This window comes from Metarhizium acridum (genome assembly GCF_019434415.1).
Source record: "Metarhizium acridum strain ARSEF 324 chromosome Unknown scaffold_1, whole genome shotgun sequence".
NCBI lineage: Eukaryota > Fungi > Ascomycota > Sordariomycetes > Hypocreales > Clavicipitaceae > Metarhizium > Metarhizium acridum.
The window spans coordinates 1,631,132-1,656,985 of NW_027094015.1; the positions used below are offsets into that span (position 1 = coordinate 1,631,132).

Genomic DNA, 25,854 nt, shown 5'->3' on the forward strand with positions numbered 1-25,854 from the left:
GGTGCTGCATATTAAGGTATTAAGGGTGCCCTCTCGCAGCCAAACCTGGATTGCTAAGCAATGCGGGCTGCTTGTGCAAGTGGATAATCGGCCTACTGTGCTCCCAGCATAACTACCCAGGTACTACGGAGTACTAACTAGGGCATCTAAACGTGGACAGCACGCGCCACATCCTCACACCACAGACCCTCGATGCGAGGCTAAACCACAGCCTGGTGGTGCTGTGCCGTCCATCCAAACCATCTCTTCATGGCGACCACTTCATTGCCCCAAGGGCGACAACATCATATCAAGCACAGACGGGCCACTGTGGTAGTGTCGACGAGGTTTTTCTTTCTTTCATTTGTCTATTTTACGCTCCTCCTTTCTTGACGACTATGCAATTGTCGCTCCGATTCAATTCCTCCAGAGACTATCCCGCGACCTCGAAATGAAGTTCCCGCTACCATCATTCCGGAGCTCTCTATCTCCGCGCAACGCCTTGTCCACACGGGCTCCACGGCTGGCAAAGACTGACACAATAAACAATTTGTCAATTCGAGCGGCATTTGCAGGAGATCGGCAGATAATCAGATCCTACAGCGCCGCTGCTGTATCTGCTGCTGACCTGAAGTTTGGCCAGCCCGTCTACGAGACCCATCCTCACATTCTCAAAGCCGGTGAACGTATGCTTATCCTATTCTTCTTTCTACGTGAATGAATATCTGTAGCTGTAGCTGATCGTGGTTCCTTTCTTTTTGCGAAATAGTTACGCCTGGTATTACAGCCCAAGAATATGCCGACCGGAGGGCAGCTCTCGCCGACTCCATGTCGGAGGGAGGTGTGGCAGTACTGCACGCTGCCTCCCTTCAATACAAATCTGGCGCCGTTTTCCATCCTTACCGGCAGGAGTCGAACTTTCTCTGGTTAACGGGATGGAACGAGGACGACGCTGTTGCCGTCATTGAAAAGACGGGTCCCGGTTGGGGTGAGTACAGCTTTCGCATGTTCGTCAAGCGTAAAGATCCCAAAGAGGAGCAATGGAACGGCTACCGGAACGGCATCGAAGCTGCGAAAGACGTTTTCAACGCCGACGAAGCCCACTCCATAGATGGTGTAGACAGCCTCTTGCCAGATATACTTCGGTCTGCCAAGCTGGTATATGCCGACGTTCAACCTGTGCGGGACACGAGTAGAAATTCGCTATGGCGATTTTTTTCTAGCAAAGACTCAACGCAGCCCGCAAGGACGCCATTGTATCCCGTCATGAACAAGCTACGCGTCATCAAGAGCGCAGCCGAAGTAGCCAATATGCGCAAGGCAGGTCAGATCTCTGGCCGAGCAATTACCGAGGCCATGAAACATGGCTGGGCGAAAGAAAAGCATCTCCATGCTTTCCTAGACTACCAGTTCATCGTCAACGGCTGCGACGGCCCTGCGTATATTCCCGTCATTGCAGGTGGCGAACGCGCCAATTGCATTCACTACACTGTGAATAACGATACATTCAAAGACGGCGAGTTCATACTTGTCGATGCCGGTGGCGAGTACGGCACCTACATCACGGATATCTCGCGGACGTGGCCTGTGTCGGGCAAATTCAGTGCAGCGCAGCGCGATTTCTACGAAGCCGTCCTCAAGGTCCAGCGCACCAGTGTCTCATTGTGCCGCGAAAGCGCCAGGTTGTCTCTCGAGGATATTCACGGCGTCACTGCACGCGGCCTCGTCGATCAACTCAGGAGCATCGGGTTCAATGTGTCCATGAGCAATATCGACCAGCTGTTCCCCCACCACGTCGGCCACTATATCGGTCTCGACGTCCATGACTGCCCCGGGTACAGCCGGCGAGAGATTCTCAAACGCGGCCACTGTGTCACGATCGAGCCGGGTGTTTACGTGCCGCACGACGACAGATGGCCAAAACACTTCCGTGGCATGGGGATTCGCATCGAGGACAGTATATGCGTTGACGACGATTCGCCATTTATTCTGACGACGGAGGCCGTGAAAGAGGTGGATGATATTGAGGCGTTGAGATGACATGTACAAAACAACAAAACGCATCATCGCAACATGCTTGGACATGTATTACTAGAGGGCTAAAATATGTACGGTTTGACACAAGAGGGTACCCCGCGCACCAATTCTAGTTGTCGTCTTTGATGTGTTTAATCTGTTACTACGTGATGCCTGGAAGCCATGTAGGGTAGCGATATAATTCCATGGGTCAAAAACATGCCATCGTCGCCCACAACATGCGTCTCTTAAGGAATCTTCAACTCGGGTCGGGCCCAGTATATAATTGATATATTTACGAGTGGTGAAGCATGAAGATGTGATTTTGTACAGTCGCTTTCATGGGAGAGTTCTATCCTTTTTTCTCCACAGGACGCCATTAACATATCATCAAGTCCGTTAACCTCATACCGACTTTTCCCGCCTGTCCAAACAAACAAGCAGAAATTCACGTGGTATTAAACAAAAGCCATAAATCAAACGCCTGCATACCAATGCTTGTTCTGTCTGAAGCCAACACAGACAGAAAAAAAAATCCGACGACCCTTCCTTGTTCCGAATCATTTTTGCGTTCCATATCCGTACCAAGATGCTTTGTGATTCCCTTAAAAAAAATTTAAATCCCCATTCTTTCTTCTTTTTTTTAACCGCTTCTTTGCTAGTTTGAAAAAAACAAAGTTGGGTATTGTGTTTTTAAACGAGTGGATGAGTCCGGTCTGGCAGGTCTAGCAGAAGCCTCTAGGGTCGAATAGGGTCATGCTGTGATTGGGCATCATCATATCGGTTTGCCTGCCCGTGCTGTTTAGAAGTGTCTCGAAAGCTTGCAATCTCCGTGCAAGCTGTTGGTGCTCTTGCATAATAGTCCTGTTCCTGGCCTCGAGTTGGTGAATGTATTCGGTTGCCTTGGTCAAGACGGTGCCCTGAAGCGCGCTTTGGTTAGCTACTTGCTTGAAAATTCGAATGGCCCAAGCATAACCGTCCAGAAGTGCCCGAAAGACACAGATACATCGCAAAGACCCTGATAGCTGTATCAAGAAAAAAAAAAAAAATCATGCCCACCTTGCTAATTTTGGCGGCGCTTTGTTGACCACCCGCAGAGCCACCCTCTGAGTCTCCGTCACCCCCAGAAGCTTGCAAGGAAGGCACGGCGGCGCGCAACTCGGCAATTTTATCTTTTAGATTTGTTCTGTATTTTCGCTCAACATCATTGTGAGCTATTCGATCCGCAGACCGAGCTTTTGGTGCTCCTGCCATGGTTGCTTTCTTTGAGGAGCCAGCTCTGCTTGTCGTTGGCCGTTTCGTAGTTTGCTTTTTTGACTCTGTCTCGTCCACTATCTCTCCGGTTTTCGCTTTGCTGGTGTCTTTTGATGTACTTTGACTCTCTGTGGGCTTTCCCAGCGGGCTGAGCGGCCGGTTTATGAATTCCTGCGGTGGCCTACATCCCATGCCAGCACCAAACCCTACTCCGAACCCATTTGGTGGGATGAGGGCTCCAGGAATTCTACCAGAGTTCAACGCTTCCTCCAGAAAGCGTCGCTGTTCATCGATATCAGGCTCCGGACCTTGCGGGACAATCCGTCGCATTTGCTTGGATACATCTTTGAATGTCGACTCAAGCCTTGACCCCGGCTGAAATTTGTCTGTGCCCTGCGAGCTGTTGAAAAGCGCTGCGTTGTTGTCGAGAGGCTGTTGTGATGTTGATGTGTTCTCTAGCTGTGTCATCTTCTCCCCTGGCTTGGCTGTGGCTTCGAACATTTCCTCGTCGTCGGAGAGAACCTGTTCGAAGGCGCTATCGTCGAAAAAGTCTTCTTCTCGAAATGGCGCGGTCGAGGTAGAGTACAGTCCGCTGCCAAGGCCAGGTATCGAGTCTGATGCCAACCCGGGCCTAGTCACCGTGGTTTAGTCTTTGCCGGCAGTACGTCTTGAAAAAGATTCTTGTTGGTTGAGCTTACCTGTTTTGACTGAGTAAATCGGGTCGTTTGGAATAATCAATTTCAAAGCTGCCCATCTTGTCCAGGTCGTCATCAAATGATATCCAGTAATCTATTGAATCTAAAGCGGGGGTATCGGATTCGACCTTCATCCTCTTCTTGTCGTGAAAGTCCCGACCTTGAAGAAGTGCGTCGGACTGGGGGCTTGCCATTGAGTTCTTCCCCGTCGGGTATGGTGATCCGTGAGGCGGTTGTGTAAAGGACAGGTCGGCGAACGCAGCAATCGCCGGGTCGAACGATGGTATCGACACATCAGGAGGGGCGGATGTGAAGTCAAATGTACTCATTCCAGCAGAGGCGGCCGACGTTCCCCAGCTTGATGTATCTTGTGCAGGCTGGGAGGTTTGCCGGGAAGACGAGAGGTCTTGTTCCATGCTGCTTACCGATTGCTCTCTAATGGCATTGTCGTGCATCATTATGGTGAGGCGCGATATCGTTATAAAATGATACATGAAGCAAAGCCTTGATGGGAGAAAGCGGGTTGCGAAAAGTGATGCTATGTCAAATTGGTGGTCCTGTTGATTGCGATGGTATGGTTGTTGCGCTTCATGAGAGACCAAAACAGAATTATCAGACACGTCGAAGCTGTCGTCTGAAGAAACTTGTACTCGGGCCCAGCAAATTCTTACGGTATGGTCGGCCGGAGGAGTGTCGGTTTCGTGGCGTTGATAGTAAACAACTTGGCTTGGCTCAATGTTGTCTTAACCCACCGACTTACAAGCTTGGGTCAAGCTACCCTCGGCAGTCGGTCCCTCTGTTTAAATCAGAGCTGGCCAAAAAAAGGGGGGGAAAGGCCAAATCAAGTTCCTAGTGTTGATTTCTCGACACCGAGGGGGGAAAAAGGCATGACTTTTGGCCGCAGCAGGGTCAGCTGGTCAGATGGTATCGAAGAGAAGTCGGGCTGTCCTCACAGTTGCTCAGCAGCAGCAAAACACGGAGCAGAGTTCGCCAAGTGCAGCCACAGCCGGCCAAGTCCGCCGCCAATGAATGGTTCCGCTCTGGGTGTATGGAGTAATACCGAGTTGGCGAGTTGGCGAGTCTGATGTCTGATGCCAGAGGGTGCCAGAGGGCAGGCCAAAGGCGAGAGAGGCCGAGCTCGTCACCTGATGGGAATGAGGAATAGCAATGGCAACGGGCTCCCGCTGACGCATTGAGAAACAAGATGCATTGATTAGCCGGTGCAAAGCTAATAACGAGAGGCTCCGCACCAAACATCAAGCATCCCAACTGCACAGCGTTCATATGCACAGCATTGTCCATGTCTGGACAAGTTTCCTCGCCCCCGGCACAAATTTCCGGGCAAAGCAGCTTGGTGGTCGGCGACTCCCGGCTTGGACTTCCCAGTCGACAAAATACCTGCATACACATGGGCTGGTTTTCATGGCATTTTTCTCTTCCGCTCGCTGCTCTCCGTGGCCCAAATGGCGTGATATGAGGTTGCTCCACGATTCTTAGTTGCCGCACACCCAACGCAGCCCATGCATTTAAGTGGGAGATCGTATGATTAGGCAAGCCGCTGCATCAATTCGCCGCCAGGGTGGGCCCTTGTACTCCGTACCACTGGAAGACGTCAGTTGTTCATGTTTGGCCCGAGGTTTCATCTCTAGTGCGCACTCACTCAGCCTTGTCCAGAAGCTTCAGCCAGCAGGTCCAGCCAGGTCCAGAAGGTCCAGAAGTTTCAGTTGCCCCGGAGTTCTCTCGGGCATGCATTAATTGATCTATTAACAGGCCATCTTTGCTTGCAACTTGCGTCCATGGGGCCTGTCACATCCTCAAATAGTACTCCCGACATGCGTCCTTCCCATTACAGCAGAGTTGTATCATATTTCGTCCTGTACTCCGTACCCCGTACCTTGTATAATGATGCCGGCGGTCTGTGCGAGAACTCATCCCGCAAACTCCATCGCCGGCACCTTAACCGCGCGCGTGGGAAGACCCAACCTGTGGGCTCCGGGCCGTGGGATATCACATTACGTACCTCTCTCCATGTGGCTTGACGAGGGATCTGTTCAAGCGGGCCTTCAAGAACAACTCATGTTTCCAACAAACGGACAGGGGCTCGCCACCCAAGATCATCTTGATCTTACGGATTTGCCATCGGGGATAATGAATGAGCAGGTATCGAATAGTAATAATCCTCTAATAGTACGTGTTATAGCCAGGGCCGCTTATCTGAAGCACAGCAAGATCGACGAGAACGTGGCGAGTCCGCACCCTTCTAACGTTCTGGGTGTCACACCCCCCCAAATAACATAAGCTATTGGCATTCATACGTATTAAGCAAATCGACGGGCGAGCTACACTCCATTCCCATCCGCGATGCCACCAAAACATGGTTTGCCATACTCATTAAGTTCCAACTCCCGCTTTCAAAGTGATCCAGGCGTATCGTAAATGAGAAGGAAAAACAAAAAGATAAACCAATCTCTGACTTGCCGAGGACGCTACATAATGAACGGGGAAGAATACCGTGTAATCCCGTTTCTGATATGCTCCTGAATGCCTTACTTGGCTGTATGGGGCTTCGGAAGTGTTTGCCGGCGCTGGCAGTCACCACATATCTCGGGCTCATCGATGATATCATGCTTTGCAGAGGTTCCCTTGCAACCGTTGAACAGTCGCTCACACCGTTTGATTTGATAGTATCCGACGTGCCCGCATGCCCATCTTTTGTCCACCTGCGTGCACATTTCCCCTTAATATGAGGCCCCGGCCTGCAGCACAAATTGCTGATGCTGGCGACGGTTTGGACGGTGTGTATTAGCGTCGTCGGCTCATCCAGGCAGTGTCTGTCGCTTGCCCACCTCCACCAATTAATCCAAGTTGACCCAATCGTCGGTGTGTTTTAAAAACGGTGAGTTCTGTGCCAATGAAATCGCCTCATCATGAGGAATCGGGACTCCAAACAACGTCAATGTATTTAAAAGAGGTTTCCTAGAGCCCTAACAAGTACCGAGGGTTTCAACCATGCCTCAACGACCGCTGTCTAATAACAGACGGTATCATGAGTTCGGAAATTAAATATCGCGCCGATGTCAGTATTGTGAAAACCGCCGGGCATATGAGCGTGCAGAGTTGGTCGATACTGCGCTGCAGAAACCGACTTGAACGGCAGCCGCGGGACAGATAGCGCAACGGCGAGCGAGGCCGTGAAGATGGTCCTCGGGAGTTGTAGATTTTCTGTTGCCGGACTTGAATTTTACCACTGCCAGTTTTAGGTACGCTTCTGTGCTTCCGCGTTCCCACCCTTAATCAGGGTGGTGCGGGTCCTCGAGATCTGTCATATCGACAGCGTAGGTTAGTAAGCTAAACTGAAGCAGGCATTCGTCTCGACGAAGCAGAAATATGAGACATCAAAAATCGCTTTTCCAGCGGCACTCCGTATGTTGAAGGACTGTCTGGCTTTGTTGCGTGCATCGTGCATGTAAATTGTCACCCTTCCATTGAAATATAGTCACCGGAAGCTGGACGCGCATATCCGAATAAATCGCCCTATCAACAACTGGCAATCACCACGGTCATTTGAGCTGTACCATATGTAGTTGCAGTGGAGCCATGCCGATCTTCTCGGTCCACTGGGGCGTCAAGCAGACTTCTTGCTGTAGGTATGTTCTCCGCACCAACAAGCCTGCGGATTCCCTTGTGCCAATGGAATCCAGGAACAGTGCCGGATCAGCTGAACAGGAAAAAAAAAAGATCATGCCGACTAGTAGAGCATCAGACCTCGAATCTTTATTCCGCAATCAGGCCTATTAAGCCTGTATGCAACACTGACGACCCCTCTTCCCACATACTTGACCGCAGCGTGTGGCTTCAACAGATTCAGTGCGTCGACGCATAGATGGCCCGCTGGCAGGAGCTGCATTCAACCCACATCCTGCCGTGTAAGCCGACTTGGGCGACTTGTGCGATGGTTTTATGGACATCAATATCTTACCCGCAGGTGCGGTGAGCTTAATCGTGGGACTGCTCACAAGGGTGGTGGCTTTTCGTTTTGCTGCCGGAAGAAAGGTGCATCCTAATGAGCCGACTGTAGTACCTTCATGGATTCCCTTCATCGGCCATCTAGTTGGCATGGCTATATATGGCGGTCGATATATCAAAAAATTGGGGTAAGTTACCTTGCCCATGTCTCGTGTTGTGCTCTCTATAAAGATCGACCCAGCTAACGCAGCCTGTCGTATCCGAATGAGTCAATCTTTACTCTCCCGGTACTCTAGTCTTTTACCCCACTTGTCCCAGATATTGCCAAACGAGTGCTCGGTTTGGACGATGAGACGGTGGCAAGATCAGAAGGAACCTCGATCCAGAGCCCCCCGGGGACCCCCGTGGATTTTTGGCTGATGTCCGCGATGTCGTTTACAGCGCCCTGGGTCCTGGATGGTATCTGAACTCTCTGAGCTTCGAAGCAAGTCAGGAATTGTGTTTCCAGATTACTGAGTTTGCCGCATCTTTCGACAAGTTAGGCAAGATAGAACGAGAGTTGGATCTCTTGCAATGGGCTCGCCATTTGGTGACCGTGGGATCGGCGAGATATCTTTATGGCCCGCGAAACCCCATAGCTGAAAACCCGGGACTGGAGACCGCTTTTTGGGCCTTTGATCAAGGCCTCGGCGGTCTATTGATGGGCGTATTCCCTTCCCTGACGGCTTCGGGAGCCTATCAGGGTAGAGAACGGATGGTTGCCGCGTTCATAAAATATTTTGAAGCTGGTCATATAAAGGACGCAGCTGAGATCTCGAGAGATCGCGTGCGACTCGAAAAACAATATGGCATGAATAAACAAATGATTGCACGTTCTGCGCTTTCATTTATCTTCGCTAGCATCGTTAACACCACAACCACGACTTTCTGGGTGGTTCTTCGCCTTTTTGCGAACAAAACGTTGCTCAGCATTGCTCGACGGGAAGCGGTAGAAGCGCTGAAAGCGAGCACAGAACGAGAGGGGTCCCAAGAAGTTGAGTATCGGAATATTGGAAAATAGGTGCCCAACTTTAATTGCTGTGTTTCAAGAGAGCTTGCGCATTGGATCTGAAAACTTTTCTGTTCGACTGACCAAGGAGAATGTTCTCCTTGTCGATTGATACTTTCTATAAAATGATGCTGTGGTCCAAATCGCTGGAGGAATCAACCATGCCGACAAGTCTGTCTGGGGAGACGATGCGGATGATTTCAATCCGCAGCGTTTTCTCACCCCCAAGGCCCAGTCTGGTGGTATTCACCCAGCAGCCTTTCGAGGATTTGGTGGCGGCAAGACTCTTTGTCCTGGGAGGCATTTTGCTACAAACGAGATCCTATTGTTTGCTGCGCTTATTGTCCATGGGTTGGACATGTCCTCGCCTGATGGTGTGATATTCCGGTCCCAAGGAAAAACGATCGAGTGATGCCTGCTCACATTCTAGAACCTGATCCCAGGGACCGCCCAAAAGTATTGTTCCGATTAAGAGATGGAATGAAATCACTGCGAGACTTGACCATAGTCATCTGAAACCCGGGGGGGTAAAGACAAACGCAGGGTTGGAGCGATCAAGGCCATGCCTTTTGAGCCTAACAATAATACATAATCCTGGAATTCGACGCTCAATTTCATGTGAACTCATGCGAAAAATAGGAAGGTGCGCGTACGAAATTCTATGCCAACTGGCAACTGCTCATCCTTGCACCTTCCCTCCCCAGTGTCTGCACAATTGGCACCTTTTCAAAGCTCGCACATTGCATCTACTGATTCGCATTAAAATATTTCTCTGATTACATCCAAAGTTTCTGGGTAGCTCTATCTCGGACGAGTGCTATTTCAACGGAGCAGATGATTAGCCATATCATCATCACTTATTGACATCGATGAGCCGTTCAGGATGCCGAAGCCAAGAGGTTTCATTATGTGCAATAGCGCAATTCTAGGAATTGTGATACTTTCGCTTCCTAGCGTGACATCGGCCTTGGGATGGCGCAGCCCGCAACAGAAATATGGTAAGCAAGCAGTATCTATGTTGTTAAACATGATTTATCGGTACTAATGCTAGACACAAGTCGACAAGCCTCTCGAGGAAGCATCGAGGTCTCCTCCTCCCTCACTTTATGCAAGCGGTGCAAATCCTAGTGTCTATGCAGCGGCACTGAATGAGTTGCAAGAATTGGAGTCGGAACCCTTCTGTCACAGAATTGCAGCCCGACTGTTGGTGAATAATTGCCAACTGCTAGATGGCCGGAATGATGCAACGGTGATGACCAACACTGGTAGAGCGGCAAGAGACTTTGTAGATTTCTTTGCTGCCAGTTTAGCAATTTGTGACTTGGAGAGAGCCAATTTTGCGATCCCGCCAACGTGCCATAAATTTCGGGAGCCTGTGTTGGCAAATCTCCCAGCACCTTCCAAACCAGAGCTTCACGTAATAACTAGCGAGATCGATGACTGCCTCGAAGGCTTGGCGCGATCGGACTCGGCTTGGAGCACATGGGTGAGCTATCGCCACAAAGCACTCGGATTTTGTGAAGCCGCTCAAGCAGACGGCGAGAAAGGTATTTGCTCAAGTCTTCTACCAAAGAGAAACCCGGCTAACTGCCCAGATCATCATATTTTTCTTCATCGAAAACTTGCAAATATTCTCGAGAGACTTACAACTGAGGCCGAAGTCCAAGTACAGAATCGACTAAACAAACTCGATCGAATGTTCCGAGAGTCCAGTGATAACGCGGAGACCTTGACAGCCCACGTGGCGGGACTTAACGAGAGCTTGCTGTACTTTGAACAAGTCATTACCCATTCCATTTTATCCAAATCCAAAGTATCTTAAATCAAAGTCTCTATTCATGGTTAAAAAGTTAACATTTGTCCAGGAAACCGAAGTGGTGGTCCAGAAAGGCTTGAACGAGGCAAGATCTCTTCGGCAATTTATGGAAGAAGTATTCGGCATGATGCGCTTGAGAGAAGAGAAGCATGCCCGCACATTTGAGACTGCACTGGAAGTGGCTGTAACGCAGATCAACCGAGATGCTCATGAGGTCACGAAGATGTTGACGGCCGTCGCAATGTCATCACGCAGCTTGCAAGCACAACTAGTGAGTGCGACGATTCTGGCTGAGAGAACATTCTAATTTGTTATAGGAAAAATCTGAAAGCCAGCTATCTCTTGTAATGCGTAAGCAGGAGCGTGTTCAAGAGGTATGGACCATATATTTGTCCGTGTTGCACTTGTCTAATTCCAGCAGGGGATGGAGGAATTGAGTCTTCTTGCAGACCTGGTGGCCGATAAACATCACGCTCACCAAGAAATGCTCCAGTCGGCAAAGAATGAAACCGCTCACCTACTGGCATCACTCGAGGCAGCCTCATTTTCCATGGGTAATCTGAGGGCGTCATTCTCGGACCTTGGCTCGGTTGGCTGGTGGCCGTACATAATTTGCCCAGCTGCATCGCTAGTCCTCGGATCTTACAGGCTTCAACCGTCGATCACTCGAAATATCTTACTCTTGGGCGTTGGTGAGTTGGAAACACCAAGCTGCTCACGCGCACAGCCCTGGCTAACAACCCAGCAGGTGAAATTGCCGGATTCTTGATGACATTTGCAAACATGCACTGGAGCGAGCTTTCGGAATACTTGTTTTCCTCTGGGCAGTTTATATCGAGAAATGATCTTTTTAACGAAACTATAAATGGTGATGGTTCGTCACCTTTTTGATAAATGCTGTGGGCGCAATGACATTGGGATTTGAGCAGGGTTTATCAGCAAATGGGTCCAATACTCTACACAGTCATCTACCTGGGCAGGCCGTAGCCGGATTCTAACGATAACTGGGACTGGGTTGGCTTTGATGTTTTACTTAGGCGTACCTTGATAGGGGCGATGTGACCCTAGTTTTGGGTGGATGGAGGCAAAGATGAAGCGAAGGACATTGCGCATGGCATCGCATTCGAGACGGCATTATGCATACGGACTGTGCCCTCAAATCTTATAATGGAATAGATATCCCGGGATGCTTTGTTTTTTCTAATATCTCACCAGTGGAGAAAGCCACTAAGCTCGTTCGTGTGACCGGCGCCCGAGGAACCCAGCCCGACAAACCAAAGCGGACATGACAAACCATGACGTGGATAAGCTCTGGTCTTTCATCAAAATAGGACCAAAAGCTGCCAGAGAACAAAAATACACTGGTAAATTATCATGGCCACGAAGATAAAAGTAGCCGCTATACAACTCTATTCTGAGGTATGCAGCCCCCAAGACATGTGCCGTGACTTGTCACCAGCACCGACAATAACACTCGCTCATCTCAACAATCTCGCCATCCTCTCATGCACAAATCCTAGAATCCTACAAACTCACCAACGTATCGAACTTTAGCCCCTGGCGCCCGCAAACAACTTTGCCCGCGCAGAGGCCTACATACGCAATGCCGCTTCCCAGGGCGCCAACATGGCCGTCCTCCCAGAGTACCACCTCGCCAGCTGGGTCCCCGACGCCGTCGAGTTCACCTCGATAGCAGCGCAGTCCGCGCCATACCTGGAGAAATACCGCGCGCTCGCCAAGGAACTCAACGTGGCCATTGTTCCGGGAACCCTCCTGGAACCCGAAACGTCTTCCGGCAGCGGCCTTGCCAACGTCGCCTACTTCATTGGAACGGATGGTGCCATCCTGGGCCGCTATCAGAAGAAGAATCTCTGGCACCCTGAGCGGCCGCACCTCGCGGCGGACATAGAGACCCCGCACACGGCATTCGATACGCCGTGGGGTAGGATGGGGATGCTGATCTGCTGGGACATCGCGTTCCCCGAAGCGTACAAGGCGCTCGTCGCGGATGGCGCGAGGGTGATAATCAGTCCGTCGTTCTGGTTGGCCGACGATGGCGGCGAGGGCTCGGATCTGAATCCGAATTGCGAAAAGATGTTTTTGGACAATGTCTGTATTACGAGGGCGTTTGAGAATACTGCCGCGATAGTGTACGTCAATAGCGGTGCGCCAAAGGGTAGTACGGATGGCAAGGATGGCAAGGGGGAATACGTTCTGCGGTGTGAGCCAGGTTGCCGTCCCGATTGTCGGGAGACTTGGAGGCGGGGAGTCGATGGGGCCGGCAGAGGAGATGAGGATTTTCGAGGTTGACATGGGATTGTTAGACATGGCAGAGGGTGTGTACAAGGTTAGGGGGGACATGGCGAGGGAGGGATGGCATTACGGGCCGTATCGTTCAGCATGAAGGGGGGTGGTAGGGGGGTGAAGATGATGTCCATTACGTCTATGGGGTAAGAAATGTTATGGCAGGGAAAGAAGCAGTATGAGAGCGTGTTGAAAATAACAGGGCATCTAACATTAGTGGCTTCTACAGTGACAAACGCGTATCCTGCTCCGACAAGACTGTATCGTGTACAGAGTCTACAAACCATATCAATGTCTGGTTTGCGCCAGACAAACTCTCCAGTCATCAAACAAGACTTGTAAGCCTACAGCATATAGACACGGATCAATCCCTGTCCATAACGGCTTGCGCCCGCAGAAATCGCCGTCTCAAATCGACCGCTTCCTGAGTGTGCTTGTGCACGATCCGATCAAGCTCCTTCTTTGCCTTGTTCAGCTCTCTCGTGCTCGCAGAAGACTTGCGAGCCTCGATGGCGTCGGCGTACCGCAAGCTCTTGTCATCGCGGTCGGTCCAGATTCCCTCATAATTTGAGGGCACACCTTCTTCATTCTGCAACTTTTCCAGCAGTGAGATCATCGGCCAGCCTGGCGTCATTGTGGTGCGCATGAGCGATTCGATGACAATGGCGCGGGGGTAGCCGAGAGCCTCATAGAATTCAGTACATTCGCGGATGTCCTGGCTGTTTCCTTCTTCGTCTAGTTCTACTCGAATGGGCGCTGACGGTCGCCTAGCTCTTGCTTCGGCCTGCTGAGTAGACAACAGCTCTGGAGCTGGCTGAAAGGATGCAGGTAGTGATCGTTTGGTCGCTCGGTTTGTTGCCTTCCGCTTTAGAGTTGAAGCCTCCGGTTCCTGGGCAGGCTCCGAGCTTTCAGCTTGCTTCTCTTTTGGGTCATCACGGCCCTTCCTCAAATTCAGTGGAACTGGAGTTACATCTAAAGCCTCGGAGTGTAGTTGCTGTGAAGGTGTCACGTCGAACGTACTTTGCTGGGCTTCCAGCCGTGGAACCCGTCCGAATTGCGTCTCAGTCACAACCTCATCTCTATCATCAGTTTCGTTGTCGTCATCGCCATCGACAGCGCGAGACGGCACCCCTGAAGTAGAAGTCTTCATAGAGCTAGAGGAAGCTTGTCGTAATTGCTTGGCTTTCATAACACTAGGCGACTGCATCGTCAGTACACCTACTATCTCCTCCGGCGTTGACGGTATTTCTGCATTGCGACTCAATCGCCTACGCTTTGACGACTTCTCCACTGTTGACGGGGTGTGATCATCCATGGACCTCTTTCGGTTGCTGCTTTGACGAGGAGGTGAGGAAGGAACATTGTTTTCGGGAGAAAGTGGTCCGGAACGTTGCGCATCTTCCAATTCTCCATAGTAGTTGAGAGAGAAGCTAGACACTTCTTCAAAGAACTCTGCAAGATTATCCTCGTAGTATCGCCGCAGTTCTGATGTTACGTCCTTGTTTTCCACCAAGTTGTAATTCAGGTCTTCGGCGACTTTCATCCAATCCACTTCTTCTAGTGGCACCTTTTGCACAGCGACAGCTTGGCTCAAATCCCATAAATCGACGGTCTTACCGCCAATACAGGGATCTGGATCAAGATCAGCCTCAGTCTCCTCAGCAAAGGTGAGCAAATCAGCGTAGAATCTGGCTCGCATGGCGTCTTGGGTACCAACTTCGCCTTTCTCAGATTTCTGCTCGCTCGTCGCTATAGATGCGGTAGTGATTTGGACATTATTGGGATTTGTAAAAGGCGACGCAGACGCCGGCCGGTGAGGGGTGCGGGCTGCTTGCTTCTTCCGTGTCTTTCCGGGGGCCTGTACTGCTGCATTTGGTAGTTGCTCCTCTTGTTGTCTTGAGTATGCTTGGCTAGAAGCTGACCGACTAACAGGGTTCGTGGTTTGGAGAGCCAAGTCTGCAGCGGACATTGCCAGCTTCTCAAGGTCTGCGATTGGGAGGTTTGCTAAAGACTTGACGAATCTGTTCCGCCATGACTGCCACGTATGCCAAGAATGCTTCGTCTCGTTAACCTTGCCGCTGTTAGTCAGTAAGACGAGACTAGGACCTTACCGTCTCGGCAAATTCTTGGAAGATCTTATTGCCAGTGCGACCTTCCGTGTGAGCCAACACCCAGTTTGCCAGTGCGGCATCGTCAGCGGCGGAGAAAGGGGTTCGTGTACGCTTCACAGGCGTGCTGACACCAACACGAACACTGGCCGCCTCTGGGTGGCCAAAAATGCGGTACCGATCTGTCAGTTGCGCGTACCCATGCTGGACAGATTCTGTGATGTACTTCCACGAATATGAGTCCGGATGAGCATCCTTCCTCGCGTGGTCCGCGATTAGGATATGCGCATCTTTTTCCAAGGGCACAACTTTGCCGCCGTTATTCTACGCGCTGATTAGCTGGGGAGCTGTTCGCCCTCTAATACATTGCAATACTCATTCTCGTGCTTGCCTTGATGTGGTTGAGAATATCGTTCCTCATCGGCACTCTCTGAGCAACCCAGAAGACCATGTCCTTGAAAATAGTCCCTCCTGTGGCGCTTTCAACGCCGTCATACGTGACCCCTCGAGACATCTTGGGGATTATACTTGCCGCGGCGGGATGTCGTGCAGTGAAATACGCGAATGCTATGCAGTCGTGTCGTAAAGTGGTGAGCTGCGTCCAAGGTGCTGTAGGCGATGATCCAATATGTCAAGGACAAGCAATCGCTACCACATCAACGGTACAAGAGGCGCTCTTGCTTCATCATGCAGGCGCAAGTTGCAAGAAATGACTTCTTTTTATTCCATCTTCACCCCCGACTTAGAGTCTCGTGATGAAGACGACTGCGGACAAGACCTGGACGCGTGATGAGGGTCGCGCGATCACGTGGGTCACGTTTGCTCTTTGCGCGGATGCTAAAGTGGCTGTGCCGTGGCTCAGGTCAGTTGGCGGTCGCTGAGCCTGTTGGACCTTGCATGTGCTCAGCCACAAGTACCTAGGTACCCAGGGTGTTACCAGGTCAGAAGTTAATATCGTCGAACTCATGCAAAGAGCAACTGCGCTCTGCCAGTCGTTTCGCCCATGAGACCTTGCCTTGGACATTGCCATGATTCGCGACGAGATGCGATGACAGTAGTACTACAGCCTGGGTACCCGTCCTCTTCCATCATTCACCCGATACTCCTGACCCTGGCTCTCGCGACTGTCTGCCGTCAATAGCTGGTGATCTTGCCCACGAGCCTCGGCCCATCATGGTCTCTCTAAAATGGGTCGTGACATTCGTTTTGGCCTTGAGCTTCGCAGTCTTCGTCACCTTCTTTGGAAGATTACCTGTGTTCCGGTGCGTAGCTCGATGCTGACCTTTGCACATTTATGAGACTCTGTCATGCTGATTGTTTGCTGATTCAGACGAACGCCCATTGGCCTCTTACACCGTCTGATATGGATTCATATCCCCAATCTATTGCTGTCTGTAGACAATAGACTTACCTCGGGGAGGATCACAAGGTCCCTATCCAGATTTGGACACTTTATCATGCACGAACGGCATCCGGCCGTAGTTGTACGCATCAACCACCATCATCATCTTATGCACCATTCATCTACCGCGACAACAACAAACACTAACCAACCGGCTTTAGATATTCTTCCTCGCTCTCATGATAGGCGGAGAATACCTCTATCTCCCATCCATATGGCACCGTTTAGCCCCCCTCACCAAACTCACAGTCGTCATCACCGTCTTGCTTCCCTACCTGTTCCTCTATCTGTCTTGCGCCGCTGACCCCGGCTACATCACCAAAGAAAACCACGCCTACCACATGTCGCTCTATCCATATGACCACGCGCTTTTCCACCCTGGCGTGGAATGCAAAACCTGTGGATTCCTGAAACCACCACGCTCAAAGCACTGCAGCCTTTGCAAGCGGTGCATAGCAAAGGCCGACCATCACTGTATATTCATCAACTCATGCGTGGGATACGGAAACCAACACTGGTTCATACTACTCCTCCTCTCAACCGCTATTTTGTGCACATACGGTGGGCTTCTCGGCGGTTCGCTGCTCTCCTCGTCAATTAAACAACACTTTGTCGACTGGTCGCCTTGGTCGCCATTACAACAGGGATGGGGCATGTACGTTGTCATCTGGGGCTGGGGCATTCAGACAAATATCGGCCTGGGCATCACAACTCTCCTGTCTGGTTTGACGGCCCCCTTAGTTTGGGGTCTTTTGATATATACAATGTACCTCGTGTACTGCGGCACAACAACAAACGAATCATTCAAGTGGTCCGTGTATCGGGATGATATGGAAGACGGCTATGCTTTTCGTCGACCCATGCCCTCAAAGCGAGAGAGGGATCTCGTCAAAGAGCCTATTTGCCGTAGGTGGCCGGTTGAACCGGAGATGGTTCTAGCAGCGACGGACGACGGGAAACCTCCGCCAGCGCAGATGGCGCTAGCCGGTGAGGGCGAGTGGGAGCGGGTGTGGAATTTGAAAGACGTGGAAAACCTTTACGATTTAGGACTCTGGGATAATTTGGGAGATATTTTTGTGGCAAACTGTGCATTTGGGGCGAGAGTAGAAGACCCTCCTGCCGAACGGGGCCTGCGGAGGAAACGTAACAAGAGTAAATAGCGTGTCTCAGATACTGGGAGCGAGGCGGAAGAATATTGGATTTAAACATGCATCTCAGTCACATCATATAGATTGCGTCTGTGGGATCCAGCGCAACTTGGGCGGGAGGGGCCTAACGATGTGCTTCGATCAATAAAATCACAGAAGTATTTTTTAATATATTTTAAAGTATTTCTCATCAACATCGCTCGTGATCATCGTAATCCACACGCTTCTAGGTCTTGATTAGACCCTTCAAGACAAGAACCAGTAGCTACCAGCCACCCATTCCATCCGCCACCATGGCAGAGACGCCTAACCCCATTGTCCCATACCCGCTTCTAGAGCGTTTCGTTGTTATGTATGTCTATTTTGCCGTTGCCATTTTGAAGCGCTTTACAGAATGGTGCCAAATCTGTTCATGGTCTGTTAGCGCAAGCAATTGACTTCATGTTTACTTTCGCTGATTTGCTTACCCAAAGGTCTGTTTAATGCTCTTGACGTAGTACTCCAGCCAGTTTCTCTTGGTAACTTCTTCCTGGCCAACTGGTACGCCCTTCCACTCCACACGCATCACCGTAACGTGATCAATGTTGTTTTGTTCAAACTCGATGTGGAGCTTAGAGAAGTGGCCTGCAGGCCACTGGCTCAGACGCCAACTCTGGACAATCTTTTTTCCAGGTTCAAGCTCGAGATATTCCCCAGAGACGTTTCCACCAAACAATTCAAATTTTCCGCCCTTGTTGGCACCCTCAAAAACCTTCGGGGGTGAGCGGGTGAAGGCGGCAAGGCGCTGAGGATCGACAAATGTTTGGTACATCTCGTCGGCTGTGGTTCGAAACTCCTCCTTGTCCGTCACTGTTGTCGTGTTGACAATACCAGAGGTGCTTGTGGGAGCACTGGGAGGTTCTGTGGGCTTGGGTGAAGAAGTCTGAGGATGAATCTTCGGGGTCGAAAATCCGCTGGAAGGATTCGAACCGGGGGCATGCTGAATATCCTTGCCGTGTTCTTCGATAAGGACAGACGTGACCAAATTGATCTTCTTTTCCAGCTCTTTAACAAGCTGGCTGCGGACAAGTTCCCTCACAGGTTGGTTCTCCTTTGAAGCAGGATCCTCGAGTTTTACCTCGAACTAGAAGACGAATGAGTGACCTGCACGCCAAACGACTTTGGCTTTTGGAAAGCATCACAAAGACGCAGACAGATACATACCGTATAGTCTTCAATATCCGGTTGGACCTCAGGGAATTTGATTGTGCCGGAAACCTCATCCGCATCGGGGGCGGATCCTACGATGAGAGTAAGCCTAGGCTCTACTGTTGTTACATACTACACATTCACGTATCCTTACCAGTGAATCTTAGGGCGAGCTCCAGGTCAAAGACTGTCTTGACCTTGCCCTTTCTCTGGTAGACTTCAGCTTCGCCCTCTATGCTCTCAACCTCGACAATCTTGACTTCTACGTCGCCGTTTTTGGCACTAATTTCGTTTAGATTGTCCTCGAGCCATTTCTTTGTCCAGGCAGTGACATCCTTAGTCACCCAGTGCCAGTTATTAGGGTTATGGAGGACCATCGTGGCGATTCGTTTTCGAAAATTAAGAGCTAAAAGGAGAGTACCCTGGCGACGTTAGCATATACATTCCAAGAGTACCAAAGCGCTAGAACGAACAACAGCAACGAAAATGCTTCCACAGTCTGGTAAATCAGAAATGGTCTTGGACCACAGCAAGATTGGTCATCAATGAAGGGAGTACAAGTCACTCTATGACTGGTGCCAGCTGGTGTCTCATCACGAGAAACTGCGGAAGGGGGATTATGATGCGTTGACATTGGGAAATGGCGGTACTTACGTTGTGATGAATGGACTGGCCAACAGCAGCGACGGCAATCAAACAATGTGTAGGTAGGTACACAGCGAGAGAGAGAGAGAGGTAGTCGCCGGTGCCGAGAGATGAAAAGGTCAAGCCAGAGGTCGAGAAAGCTCAGAACCTCGTAGAATTTTCTCCGAGCCTCGTGTCCCCACCATATTGCACTATCCAATAAAAGCGAAAAAAGGGTCCGCTTCTTTCGGTCTTGGATCCGCTTCTCCCAGCCTGGTCAACTGGTGAAAGTGCTCTCTTTGAACTTAGTCTTTTGAGGTCAATTGAAAATGAACGACTGGTATATTATGACCATTCACCTGTTCAATTTTCTTTTAGACACGACTTGCGGGCACACACGCTTGTGCCCAACCAACATTGGAAGGGAGGGGAACATCGGGACCATTGCTAGCCACCGTGCAATGAGCTACCTCGGTAGGCTTCGCCAGGTTTCTCGATGGCTTCCATGTCAAGCAGGCTGCGATATTTCAGCGGCGCTGTATCGGCTGGTTGAGCAGATTGGTCTTTTTGAAACTTTTTCCATCTCAAGGTATCTGGGTAAGGACGCAGAAATATGACACAACGGCGAGATGCCAAACCGAGGCGGATGGGGATTCAAACAATTGCTGGCACAGGAAGTCCTATGCCTGCAGTGAGGGGTTCATTATTATTCGGCCTTAGGGGTCATTCAACGCCGCCGGGTGGTCGAATACTTATGACGCAGACTTGACTCGATGGACTCAAGGCCTTGTCTACTCGGTAACGTTGAAAGGCTATTCTGGTGGAGAAACTCGGCACAATGGACGCAGACCTCTCGCAGAAGCATACCACGACCCCAACATCAATGTTACCAAGACCAAGTTCCACGTTCCACCGAGGGCAATGGACCGACGGCGGCACTCGCTATAGAAGTTCTTCTTCGGGCTGGTAGCTTAAGACGCTACTAAGCGCCGACGCCCAACCTCTTCATCTGCACCGACAGGGGATGTGGCCAATCATGAGGCCATATTTGCGTCTGATCCCTCCCTCCACGACAGGAATGACCAGCAACACTGGTCAGTTAACACTGGCGGACTGAAGAGGAACAGCAAGTCTTGATGCAAACCACCCACCAAGAGTCCCAATAAACCATTGTATCCAGAAGTCTCTTCAAGTGTTGGCGTCGCTCCGCAATTCGGCCAAAGTCTCGGGCCAACGAAAACGCTGGGAAAAGGTGTGCGCGACACGGAACTTCGACTTTGGTTCAGACTGCAACCAGACTATGACGGAGTACTCCGTACCCAGGTATGTAACTATTATGAATGCCTTGACCCTCACCTCTTGCACATGGCTCATGTTATGTGTAGGCACTTGAGGGTAATGGTAATGTGGGAAGATACAAGCCAGGATGGAGAAGCAGCCAAGGCAACGCCCACTTCTCGCTGATCATGGCGTGATGTGCGCATTTGTGCTCAACGACTGCCACCCAAACAGCGAGGGGATACAAGACAGGCAGGTCCGAGGCGGCATACACAATTGTCTCGACTGTCTTTGATCCCTCGATTGTGCATGACGGCCAAGGCTGCGAATGCTACGGTTCCTGACAAAGGATGTCATCAGTGCCAAAGGCGTGGCAAGATGATGCGAAGTTGACGCCCGCCGGTTTTTGTCAGCGCGGCTTATCTGCATCGCTCGCTGCCTCCTTGGCCGAGCATGTACATATCTTCTACTACGTACAATCCAGTATTATATCCATGTCTTGATTGCATAGAAACAACTAGACGTGGCTAACTACAGACTACCTACTAGAAGATATGATGGTGTCGTACGAAAAAGTACTCGAACAGACGACCAGGGTCGGGCTGGGAATCTCCCACACCCAACAGCTAAACCCTGCAGACCAGAACACATGCGCACAGAGTTGACACTGCGTCTAACCCCCGTCAATCTGGGAAACAATGTGGTCCGCATTCGAATGAAGCTCGTCCAAAAAGCAGTGCTGCCGACCGAGTGGCCAGTTGTTAGCATTGCTTTGACTTTACCCCGTCTCTGCGAAGCCGCAATCTTCAACCTTCAACACTCCTTGGCCAAACCCGAGCTGGAGCTGGGATTTGCTTTTCTCCCCACCGCCGGGCTCTGGGGTCATCGCCAAATACAGCTTTCTGCATGTCTCCAGCAACCAACCACGTTCTGCGCTCCCTCTAGAGCCATTTTCTGTTGCTGTAAATAGATTTGCCTGGCAGAGACACGCTCCCGAAGAGCTTGCGTCTTGCAGCCGCCGTTTTTGATAGACCGAGACGAGAGTGGTTTGCAATGCTTCACGCACACTGGGTCGCGACCAGTCACCAAACCTGACCGACATACTGACTTGCACCGCGTCCCATCCTTTAACCGCCGACAAGATTTGCTATCCTCGCGGCAATCCTAACCGACGTCGAAGCATTCTGTTCTATTTTCAGAAATCAGGGAGTCCGCAACCCTTCACGCGAGATCCGTCTCGTTTGGAGCGCCCCAGCAAAGTGAAGTAACCATGGCCTCGCCCCGTGATGCAGCGCGACTTCGTCCGGGCCTCAATCTCCTCACCACGAACTCGCTGGCTCCTAATACATATGGCAACCATGTGAACTCACCTATGTCTGCCGTATCTATGGCTTCTCCTTTTATGCAGTCGGCGCAGACGCCCAGTAGTGCCATTCAGCCATATAATCCCCAGGAATGGGTTCCGTCACCAGCTCAGATGCCCGGTAGGTCTCGCCAGTTCCCTGTCGATGGAGGGCAAGGTACGAAAATTTAGTTTTTTTTATCTTTAACTCACCCACTTGTATTGACCTTTTTATCTTGCCTGCAAATCCTAACATGAGTGTATATCAAGCGTCGGCGGTGCCTCCTCCTCCATACAGCCCTCCTCGAAGCAGGCCGCAGCGACCGATGAGCACCGCCTTTGAACATACCGTTGCGCCGGGCTCAACGCCTCCGCCTCCATCCAGGTTGACAATATCTCCTCCTCATCGGCCTTCTCCAGAGCCGCCTGTGAACCCCTCGTTTCCTCCGCCGCCTGGCGCTGGGGGAAGAGGAAGCTCAAGAGACCGCCGATTTGGATTACCGTCTCTTGGGCGCAGAAAGGATCATGAGCAACCGCAAGCCAGCTCGCCTGATCCCCAAACAGCTGCCATACAAATGAGAAGAAGTACGGGTCCTGCAATGTCTCAACCAGAGCCTGAACGCATTGTAGCACCTATACCGAGTACTCCCTTCACGGGACCTCCAGCAGCTCGTAGGGCGGCCTCGACTGGTGCAATTGATACCCCGACATCTCAACGATCTCGGTCAACATCGCAAACGAGGTGGGAGCCTGGAATGCCGCTTCCACCGCCACCACCCGGGCCCCCACCTTCGTCGTCAAGATCGCAGAGTGTTCAAAGCGTAGACCGAGCCAGCGTTCCAATCATCTCGCCTCCAACCAGGCGGCCACCACCAAGTGGTGTTACGTCTTTGGGCCCTGTTCCTCCCACACCCGCGGACTGGGTTGATGCTGATGCAGAGCCCAGCCAATCTAGCCAACCGAGCCAGTCTGGTCGCGGGCGGTCCCCTGGCTTGGTGATTGATACTACAACTGCTGCTAATGCCACGGATGTCCCAGATCCGCTAGGATCTTCCAACAGCGCAGGAGGCTTGAATAGAGCTAGGGCAGTGCGACATGATAAGACAATCCTCCAACGAAGAGCCGAGAGCCGAAGCCGCCATACATCACATGGCTCTATTGATGCCATTGCACAACCGCATAACATTTCAGATATTGTTGTTCCTTCGAGTTCTGTTGGCGTAATGCAAAGGTTCATGGCTGGAAAATCGACACCTCGTAGCGCAGGCAGAAGGGATGGTGAGTTGCCTCGAACAGCCGACTCATTGACGCTTCAAGATTCTCGAAATTCAACGCCACGAGCGCCAAGGTCCGGACAACTTGAAGCCGCTACCCCCCCATTTTCCCCATATCACGGCAAAGGCGTTCAAATGCCTACACCCTCCAAAGCCGTGGCCCCCAAGGCTCTACCGACTCCCCCTCCTCAGACACGGTCAGCATCTGGCTCACTGGCCAAGAGATCCATCTCGCCCCCCCATATCGGCATTGACGCCTATTTCTAAACAAACGGTCATTAGTCAAACCGCTGAGCAATTTGCTACTGCTACAATCGAGAGATTCCGATCATTCGCCGCCAATGAATCAGCCGCAGCATCAGATGCGGATAGAGTTCGTCTGTTTGCCGATTTCATTGTAAACGAATCCCGAATTCGACGAGAACGATATTCCTCAGCCATTGGAGCAATGGGCTCGGAAATTTTTGATCTTACTCGTGACCTGTTTCGTCCAGTGGTCTCCTCGTCAAGACGGGAGTCCGGAGCGTCTCAAGATGAATGGACACCAGCGTCGACAGATCTAAGTTGTTCCCAGAGAGACTCAACGAGTTCGATTGTCCATGGTGAAGGGCTGTCAAGCTCGGCACCAGCTTCTGCCGGCCTTTCCGCATCGCCTGGCAGCGCCCAGCCACAAGGTAACTGGACCAATAACTATATGCCATCCCTTTCTCCGATCCTCAGCATGAGCGTCAGTGACAACTATGAAAATGGAAGCTCGCGTGGACGACCGCCAAGCCGGTGGTGGGAGACCGATTCTCAGGGAGAGCCTCGCGTGTTTGAGAGATCCAAGCGAGAATCCAAGTACATGGGAGTTCCCAAGGATCAATGGGTTGAGGAGGAGCAAGGAACAGGGGCTTTTATCGGAACGAGCGAGTACGAGCCGTCCACGGAATATCCGCCAGAAAAGATAGGATGGCACGACCAAGAGGAGTCGTCATCATCCTGGACACCGCAACCGTTGCGGCTTTCTAGTGGAACACCCGCGGGTTCAAGTTCGTCCCAGACGTCACATCATAGGCCCGACGCAGTGGATGTTTCCCGGCTCGTTACTCTGCCACCACCATACCCTCGGCATTATCCTGCTCTCAATAATAACCATCCGGAATTGACAGCAACGCGGACAGCTGTCAGAGCTTTGAATGAGCTGGCAGAAATCAATAATGTAAAAGAGAGATTTGCAATCGCCAGCTCCAAGCGTCGTGAAGAATTCTCCAAGGCAGCGTCTGAGCGTCGGCAATCGCTGATGGCCAACTTGCAGAAAGAAATCAGCTCTGGGAACATTGGGTACGCAGATGCTGCTGTTATTGAGTCGGATTCTCAACAGCAAGAGAAAAATAAGAAGAAGGAGCTGGAAAAAACGGAATACGAGCAATTCCAGAATGAGGTCATTCGCCCCCTTAATGATCTCTTGACTGCCCAAATCGCAAAAGCTGATGCTCTTTATGAAAACTTATCGAAGCACCTTTTTGACAATGGCCAAATGGATGCTGATATGCCGCAAGAGGAGGGGGATGACCGACCTGAATTACTCGAAAAGCTTACTCTGTTGAAATGGATTTTCGAAACCAGGGAATCCCTGCACCGAGCTATTTATGATATTTTATCTGACCGCAATACACGATATCGCGAGGTAGTCCTTACACCTTACCGTCTTTCTGGAAACAATGAGAAGCTCAGGTCCGCGGAGGCATTTTTCGCTGAGGACGCCGCAAAGCGAGAATATTCGCTCGCCACTGAGGTTCTGGATCGGGCTCGACAGTTCAGAACTACTGTTGAGGAGGCTGTCGAGCGTGGAGTTGCTTTGCAACTGTCGGCATTCTGGGACATCGCCCCGCCCCTACGCCAGTTACTCGATAGCATTCCAGAAGACCTTGACGGATTCAACATTCAGATACCCGCTTCCGAGTTTGAGGAGAACCCGGCATACCACGACCACCCGTTGCAGTATCTTTACAGTCTTTTGATGCATGCCGAGAAGAGCACGCGTCAGTTTATCGAATCCCATACCAATCTACTGTGTCTCTTGCACGAGGTCAAGGGAGCAGTAGTAAATGCCAAGGCAAGGGTACTGGAGACACAAGTCACTGAGGCTGACGGCTCAGCTATCAGTGCTGAAGACCGAGAACAGAGGGCCAACAGCATGAGACAGATGGAAGATCGACGATTAACAGAGGATCTCCAAGAAAAGGTGCGCCTAGTTGAGGAACAGTGGAATAGCGCCCTTGGCGAAGGGATCAAGACAGTCAAGGACCGTGCCGGCGTATTGCTTCTAAGTACCGGCGGGTGGGACGAGACGTTGGAAGAGGAGCAGTCGTTTCTGGGGTGGGCCAGATGACGTAATGAAATACACACACGGCCTAGAAGAGCTCTAGG

The 25,854-nt window shown here is 51.1% G+C and overlaps 10 protein-coding genes across 10 annotated transcripts; 7 read left to right on the forward strand and 3 right to left on the reverse strand.

Annotated features, from left to right (window-relative positions):
* Positions 1-30: 30 nt before the first annotated feature.
* On the forward strand, positions 31-2,298 carry ICP55 (aminopeptidase). The gene is made up of 2 exons (XM_066116139.1): positions 31-665; positions 749-2,298. The coding sequence occupies exons 1-2, from the start codon at positions 431-433 to the stop codon at positions 2,017-2,019; spliced, it is 1,506 nt and encodes a 501-aa protein (XP_065978021.1). The 5' UTR covers positions 31-430; the 3' UTR covers positions 2,020-2,298.
* Positions 2,231-5,461, reverse strand: J3458_000448 (uncharacterized protein). Its single transcript, XM_066116140.1, has 4 exons — positions 4,898-5,461; positions 3,948-4,835; positions 3,055-3,880; positions 2,231-2,915 (listed from the first exon to the last, which is right to left on the reverse strand). The coding sequence occupies exons 2-4, from the start codon at positions 4,436-4,438 to the stop codon at positions 2,721-2,723; spliced, it is 1,512 nt and encodes a 503-aa protein (XP_065978022.1). The 5' UTR covers positions 4,439-4,835; positions 4,898-5,461; the 3' UTR covers positions 2,231-2,720.
* J3458_000449 (uncharacterized protein) lies at positions 4,453-4,797 on the forward strand (the record flags this gene model as incomplete). Its single annotated transcript, XM_066116141.1, has 1 exon — positions 4,453-4,797. One exon carries the CDS (start codon positions 4,453-4,455, stop codon positions 4,795-4,797), a length of 345 nt encoding a protein of 114 aa, XP_065978023.1.
* A 3,149-nt stretch (positions 5,462-8,610) lies between the features above and the next one.
* Positions 8,611-8,970, forward strand: J3458_000450 (uncharacterized protein; the record flags this gene model as incomplete). The annotated part of the gene is made up of 1 exon (XM_066116142.1): positions 8,611-8,970. The coding sequence occupies one exon, from the start codon at positions 8,611-8,613 to the stop codon at positions 8,968-8,970; it is 360 nt and encodes a 119-aa protein (XP_065978024.1).
* An 895-nt stretch (positions 8,971-9,865) lies between these two features.
* J3458_000451 (uncharacterized protein) lies at positions 9,866-11,665 on the forward strand (the record flags this gene model as incomplete). Its single annotated transcript, XM_066116143.1, has 7 exons — positions 9,866-9,956; positions 10,017-10,505; positions 10,554-10,771; positions 10,824-11,045; positions 11,092-11,148; positions 11,196-11,466; positions 11,523-11,665. 7 exons carry the CDS (start codon positions 9,866-9,868, stop codon positions 11,663-11,665), a joined length of 1,491 nt encoding a protein of 496 aa, XP_065978025.1.
* A 735-nt stretch (positions 11,666-12,400) lies between these two features.
* On the forward strand, positions 12,401-13,084 carry J3458_000452 (uncharacterized protein; the record flags this gene model as incomplete). The annotated part of the gene is made up of 1 exon (XM_007810884.2): positions 12,401-13,084. The coding sequence occupies one exon, from the start codon at positions 12,401-12,403 to the stop codon at positions 13,082-13,084; it is 684 nt and encodes a 227-aa protein (XP_007809075.2).
* A 358-nt stretch (positions 13,085-13,442) lies between these two features.
* On the reverse strand, positions 13,443-15,700 carry J3458_000453 (uncharacterized protein; the record flags this gene model as incomplete). Its single annotated transcript, XM_066116144.1, has 3 exons — positions 13,443-15,149; positions 15,190-15,510; positions 15,578-15,700. 3 exons carry the CDS (start codon positions 15,698-15,700, stop codon positions 13,443-13,445), a joined length of 2,151 nt encoding a protein of 716 aa, XP_065978026.1.
* A 412-nt stretch (positions 15,701-16,112) lies between these two features.
* SWF1 (palmitoyltransferase swf1) lies at positions 16,113-17,890 on the forward strand. The gene is made up of 3 exons (XM_066116145.1): positions 16,113-16,448; positions 16,517-16,670; positions 16,750-17,890. Exons 1-3 carry the CDS (start codon positions 16,360-16,362, stop codon positions 17,746-17,748), a joined length of 1,242 nt encoding a protein of 413 aa, XP_065978027.1. The 5' UTR covers positions 16,113-16,359; the 3' UTR covers positions 17,749-17,890.
* Positions 17,891-18,123: 233 nt separating this feature from the next.
* Positions 18,124-19,301, reverse strand: AHA1 (Co-chaperone; the record flags this gene model as incomplete). The annotated part of the gene is made up of 4 exons (XM_007810881.1): positions 18,124-18,142; positions 18,204-18,859; positions 18,940-19,016; positions 19,079-19,301. The coding sequence occupies 4 exons, from the start codon at positions 19,299-19,301 to the stop codon at positions 18,124-18,126; spliced, it is 975 nt and encodes a 324-aa protein (XP_007809072.1).
* A 2,795-nt stretch (positions 19,302-22,096) lies between these two features.
* On the forward strand, positions 22,097-25,816 carry J3458_000456 (uncharacterized protein; the record flags this gene model as incomplete). Its single annotated transcript, XM_066116146.1, has 3 exons — positions 22,097-22,346; positions 22,439-23,639; positions 23,725-25,816. The coding sequence occupies 3 exons, from the start codon at positions 22,097-22,099 to the stop codon at positions 25,814-25,816; spliced, it is 3,543 nt and encodes a 1,180-aa protein (XP_065978028.1).
* Positions 25,817-25,854: the final 38 nt, after the last annotated feature.

Excerpts from the sequence above, each read along its gene's own strand:
- ICP55 (XM_066116139.1), top strand. The coding sequence starts at position 431 with ATGAAGTTCCCGCTACCATCATTCCGGAGCTCTCTATCTCCGCGCAAC. Across the intron at positions 666-748 it reads CATTCTCAAAGCCGGTGAAC|TTACGCCTGGTATTACAGCC; the intron begins GTATGCTTATCC and ends TTTGCGAAATAG.
- J3458_000448 (XM_066116140.1), bottom strand. The coding sequence starts at position 4,438 with ATGTATCATTTTATAACGATATCGCGCCTCACCATAATGATGCACGAC. Across the intron at positions 3,881-3,947 it reads GATTTACTCAGTCAAAACAG|GCCCGGGTTGGCATCAGACT; the intron begins GTAAGCTCAACC and ends CACGGTGACTAG. Across the intron at positions 2,916-3,054 it reads GCGCCGCCAAAATTAGCAAG|GGCACCGTCTTGACCAAGGC; the intron begins GTGGGCATGATT and ends AGCGCGCTTCAG.
- SWF1 (XM_066116145.1), top strand. The coding sequence starts at position 16,360 with ATGGTCTCTCTAAAATGGGTCGTGACATTCGTTTTGGCCTTGAGCTTC. Across the intron at positions 16,449-16,516 it reads GGAAGATTACCTGTGTTCCG|ACGAACGCCCATTGGCCTCT; the intron begins GTGCGTAGCTCG and ends TTGCTGATTCAG. Across the intron at positions 16,671-16,749 it reads AACGGCATCCGGCCGTAGTT|ATATTCTTCCTCGCTCTCAT; the intron begins GTACGCATCAAC and ends AACCGGCTTTAG.